At 54.4% G+C, this 5,391-nt stretch overlaps 1 protein-coding gene across 1 annotated transcript; it reads right to left on the bottom strand.

Annotated features, from left to right (window-relative positions):
• Positions 1-1,869: 1,869 nt before the first annotated feature.
• On the bottom strand, positions 1,870-2,835 carry LOC127396247 (olfactory receptor 14J1-like). The gene has a single exon (XM_051643869.1). It carries the CDS (start codon positions 2,833-2,835, stop codon positions 1,870-1,872), a length of 966 nt encoding a protein of 321 aa, XP_051499829.1.
• Between the last annotated feature and the right edge of the window lie 2,556 nt (positions 2,836-5,391).

Raw genomic sequence — 5,391 nt, forward strand, 5'->3', positions numbered from 1 at the left:
ATCAGCCCCACGTTAGGGCGGTGACTGCCAGGGGCACAGGGTGGCTTGTCGTCCATCCTTTCTGTCCCGGGCCACATCTGTTGTTTTGGGTTCAGTTGTCCTTGAGAAGCAAGTCTGGTTTAGTTCGTTAGCTGGGGATAATCAGGAGAGGCCTTTATTGGCTGAAAAGGCATTTTGTTTAGACTTATGTGGGGAAGAAAAGAACAGTTTCCCACAGCAATGTGCAGCTGTCATTTGGAGACAGATGCCCCATTTCATGACTCCTCTGAAGAGCAGGAGGTGGCACCCAGCCCAGTACTGATGGTAGGATGTGGTCAGCAGTAGCAAATTGTCTGTACACACCACAGATGTAGGAAAGAGTACCAACAATGTGATGAGCAAAGATGGTGGTGTCCACAGTCACAAAGCTGGCCATCAGCTGGTGCAGTATGGTGGATCTGTAGAAGGTCTTCAGGGAAGAAAAATGTGCCAAGAAGAAGCTCATGGAGGTGTAAAGATGCTGGTTTGCCACCACTAGCATGATGATGAGAGTTTTCCCAAGCACAAACATCACACAGGTCATGAGAGACAGAGGAGGAAGAGATTTATCTAGGAGCTGGGAACATTCCTGTTCTGGTCTGGTGGGGTGTTTTGGTAGTGCGGGAAGGGGCCCAAGGGTGGCTCTGGCAAGAAGCTGAGAAGCTCCCCCTGCTCCAAACCCAGCCAAGGAGCCATTAGAGGGACAATAGAAAGAACTGAGATAACATCTGAGAAGCACTTAAGGAGGAAGAACTGTGCTGGAGAGGGAGAGCAATGCTGGTGGATGGTGAGGAAGAAGGGGAAGAGGGTGCCCAAGCAGAAGTTTCCTTGCAACTCATGGGGAGAGGGCAGCTTTCCCCCTGCAGTCATGGAGGAACATGGTGGAACATTCCCTGAAGGCCCCAGGGGGGGTGAACTTGGCCAGCAGACTTGGATTTTGTGGCCAGTGGAATTGCTGCCTGTGGACTCTGATTATGCAGCTGTGAATCTGTGGGAAGCCCAGGCTGGAGTAGCTCCGGACCTTGTGGGAAGGACTCATGAAGGAGAGGTTGGTGGAGGACTCTCTCCCATGGGAGGGACCCCGTGGGGAAGCAGGGAAGGAGGAAGGAGCAGCAGGAACCACCAGCCTGTGAAGTGACTCTAAACCCCATCCCCCTGTGCTGCTGGGGGGAAGGAGGGAGAGAAACCAGGAACAAAGGGATTTGGGCCTGGGAAGAAGGGAGGGGTGGGGTAACATATGCAAGCCCTGCTCTGGGTGAGTCTGTGTCCTGGGTGTGTTTGATTAGTGTGAAATCAAATTATTATTTCTTCCCCAAGATGAGTCTGTTCTGCCCAGGACTTTAATTGGTGAAGAATCCTCCTTGTCCTTTGTCTCAACCCATGAGCTTTGTTCTCCTCATCCCAGAGTGTGTGTGAGGGGGGAGCTGAGTGAGCAGCCATGGGGCTGTTCCTTTGTTGTCGTGCTGGGCCCAAACCATGACAATTGCCGATTCCATGTATCAGGGACTCCATGACTATTCCATTTTGCTTTCCCCAAGGAAGCTTTTGGGTCCATCTTTTGCCCTCTACCTTGGCAGGGAACCAACGCCGAAAGGCATTTTTTAGTTTTAGTTGCTTGGGTCTTAGACAGACAAGCCAGTGCAAGATACTTAATTGTTGAGGTAGAAGAGGAGCTCCTTATTTACACTGTTGTTGGGTCACACTAGTGAGGAAGGTAATGATGCAGAATGAGTGTCCACATTTCTTTGTGGAGAGTATTATCAAAAGTAAGCAATCTAGAAAATAAAAAGTCCACCCAGAAAGAATGACAACAACAAAAGATAAAAAAAGAAAAGCAGGGCCTGTAATGAGTTATGAGTCAAATGTTGAGGAAGATGGACACACTAGAACTTCTGGAAAATATTTGGTAATCAGTTTCCACACTGCTTCCTTCAACTCCTTGTTCCTCATGCTGTAGATGAGGGGGTTCAGTGCTGGAGGCACCACTGAGTACAGAACTGCCACCACCAGGTCCAGGGATGGAGAGGAGATGGAGGGGGGCTTCAGGTAGGCAAACATGACAGTGCTGATGAACAGAGAGACCACGGCCAGGTGAGGGAGGCAGGTGGAAAAGGCTTTGTGCCTTCCCTGCTGAGAGGGGATCCTCAGCACGGCCCTGAAGATCTGCACATAGGACACCACCATGAAGACAAAACACCCGAAAGCTAAACAGGCACTAAACACAACAAGCCCAAGTTCCCTGAGGTAGGAGTGTGAGCAGGAGAGCTTGAGGATCTGGGGGATTTCACAGAAGAACTGTCCCAGGGCATTGCCCTGGCAGAGGGGCAGTGAAAATGTACTGGCTGTGTGCAGCAGAGCATTGAGAAACCCAGAGGCCCAGGCAGCTGCTGCCATGTGGACACAAGCTCTGCTGCCCAGGAGGGTCCCGTAGTGCAGGGGTCTGCAGATGGCCACGTAGCGGTCATAGCACATGATGGTGAGAAGAAAATACTCTGCTGAGAGGAAGATAAAAAAGAACAAGAGCTGTGCAGCACATGCTGAGTAGGAGATGGCCCTGGTGTCCCAGAGGGAATTGGCCATGGCTTTGGGGAGGGTGGTGGAGATGCAGCCCAGGTCGAGGAGGGAGAGGTTGAGCAGGAAGAAGTACATGGGGGTGTGGAGGTGGTGGTCCCAGGCGATGGTGGTGATGATGAGGCCGTTGCCCAGGAGGGCAGCCAGGTAGATGCCCAGGAAGAGCCAGAAGTGCAGGAGCTGCAGCTCCCGCCTGTCTGCGAATGCCAGGAGGAGGAACTGGCTGATGGAGCTGCTGTTGGACATCCCAGCCCTTTCCTCAGGAGGTGCTGCCAGAGGAGGAAAGCACATTCACAAGTCAGGACAGCCCTGAGCAAATCTCTTCCTATTTCCTCTCTTCACACCTCAGCCCCTGAAAATAGACATTGTCTCCTTTTTTACAGAACCTTCTTGGATGTCCCTGGCTGGAGCTCTGGTCATGTGGGTCAAGTGTGCTGTGAGGAGCTGAGCTCCCAAGGAGCTCTCCCTGCTCCACAGCAGGGGGGAGCTGGGAAAAGTATGTCAGCTTCAAAAATACCCTCTTTTCCTCATCTGTGATCCACTTGTGCATATTCCTGTAGGAGAACCTCCACGAAACTCCTACAGCTGTGGTGCCACCAGCAGAGCTGGCTGGTCCCAAGCCCTCCAGCCCAGCATGTCCAGAGAACCTCAGCTGGGCTGGGCCCAGCAGTTTTGCTGCCCTGGCCACAGCTGCCTGAGAGCTCCTGCAGAATTGGTGTCTGAGCTGCACCTTAGACACCCTTGTCCTTAGGGAGCCTGAGGGGAAGGGCAAGGACAGCACAGGCAGCAGGGCCAGATGGAGAAATGCCCCGATGCTCCCAGAGAGGGAGGACAGGCACCCTGAGGTGGCACTTGGACGCTTCTCCTCCACAGGGATCAAGCTGCTGAGCAGGTGACTCAGGCTGAGATCCCAGTGCCTTGGAGCCAGGAGCTCTGCTGTGGAGCAGAGGAGACCAAGGGCTTGCTGCAGGGAAGGGACCTGACTGCAGCTGCTCCTGCTGGAAGCTGTCCCCACCTCTCCTCCCTGGCCCTGCTCACAGCCCCATCCCACCCAGCCTGTGCTCAGCTCTGCCCTGCAGAGCCCTCCTGGCAGCAGGACCCTGCCCAGGGGCAGCTCTGTGCTGGCCACTCCTGAAGAGGAGACCAGATCAGCCCTGGGGAGAGCACAGAGCTGAGGGCAGTGCTTCCTGCAGGCAGAGGAAAGGCTGAAGGCACTTTCTCAGGGGCCTTGACAAACCTGCTCCTCTCTCCCTGCAAAGCTGCAGGAGTCTGGGTCTCCTGTCCAAGCCAGCAGCTCCAGGACTGGTTCCTCCCCCCCGCACAGAGGGGCATGCAAAGAGACACTCACCATGCCCAGGGCTGTGAAGATGTCTCCTTCAGCAGCTCTCAGCCCTCCTGCCCCTCCTGCCTGCCTTTATCCTCTCTCCCTGCCTGGCTCCTCTCCCCTGCTGCCTGCAGGCAGTGCCCTCAGCCCCTGCTGGGGCTCCTCTCCACAAGGCAGGCTCAGCTGCACACTCCCAACTTTCTGCAGCATTAATGGGTCCCAGGGAGGACCATTACCAGGAAAGGCTGCACAGGGGCTGCTTAGAGCAGGAACCTGGAAGCACTCATGGCAGGCAGGGAAAGGCCATGGCAAGGTGGCTCTGATGAGCAGTGAAGATGAAGAAACCTCTCCAGAAGCCAGAGTCAGCTGCAAACTCCAGAGTTTCTGGCAGTGTGAAGGGGTCCCACTGAGGGACATCCCTGACAAAGCTGCCTGGGCTCTGGTGAGAGCAGGAACCTGGAGGCCCTGCTGACAGGCAGGCAAAGGCAAGGACAAGATGGCTCTGAGGTGGAGTCAGCCTGGCTGGGGGAGATGATTCCAAGGTGCAAGCCCTGACCCAGAGGCCCTGGGAGAAGAGATCCTGCCCCTCACACGTTGCTCAGGGCTCTGCCCGGGCACTGGGATGTGGGGCTGTGCAGTGCCTGGAGCAGGACTAGGAGACACTCTTTCTCAGGCTCACAGGTGTGATGAGGAGCCCATGGAGTCCTGCTGCTCTCATGAGAAGGTGTCTCCTCGTAGGCAGCAGCTGCAGAGAGAAGCTCCACAGCCCAGGAGAGAAAGACCTGGGCTGGGGGCTCTCAGCCATGGCTGTGCCCCCAGCTGTCCCCACCACAGGCTGTCCTACAGTGTCTGACTCCTGCAGCTCTTTCCCTGCAGGCTGTGGACATCCCCCTGCTTCCCAAACTGGCCACCCATGGTGATGTCATGGCCATACATCCCATTTAAGGCTCTGCTGCCCCGTTGTGATGTCATGGCCATACATTCCATACAAGGCCATATGAGGTACTGAGGCCTGAACCAAAGAGGACCTCTAGAGGAATCTCATAACCCAGCAATATATATATATGTATATTTTGATGACAATCTCTAACTATCTGGTGCAACGCTTACTGTGTAGCTGTAACCAGCAGACAGATCTCTAATTATTTAGAGGCACGCTGCAAGGCCATGAAACCAGACATCTGGCCTTGGGGAAACAGATGTGGTTCAAGCCAAAATAGAGAGAGATACACCCACCCACCCCCCTTTGGCCCAGCCAGTCACTAGACTGGTTTTGAAATGAGTCCCAGTGTCTGACTCAAGTCTTCCTGGAAGGACCATCTCCTTCATTCCTTCAATTTAGCAGCCCTTGTACCCGTCTCAGGAGAACAGCAGTGGGTTTCTTGTCTCAGGTTCTCATGTCCTCTTTGTAAAATCACACTAGAGAGACCACAGGTGGCATCCAAGTGTGTCCTGCCTCTCTTGCTGCTGTCTCCTAG

This window comes from Apus apus, unplaced genomic scaffold (genome assembly GCF_020740795.1).
Source record: "Apus apus isolate bApuApu2 unplaced genomic scaffold, bApuApu2.pri.cur manual_scaffold_39_ctg1, whole genome shotgun sequence".
Lineage (NCBI taxonomy): Eukaryota > Metazoa > Chordata > Aves > Apodiformes > Apodidae > Apus > Apus apus.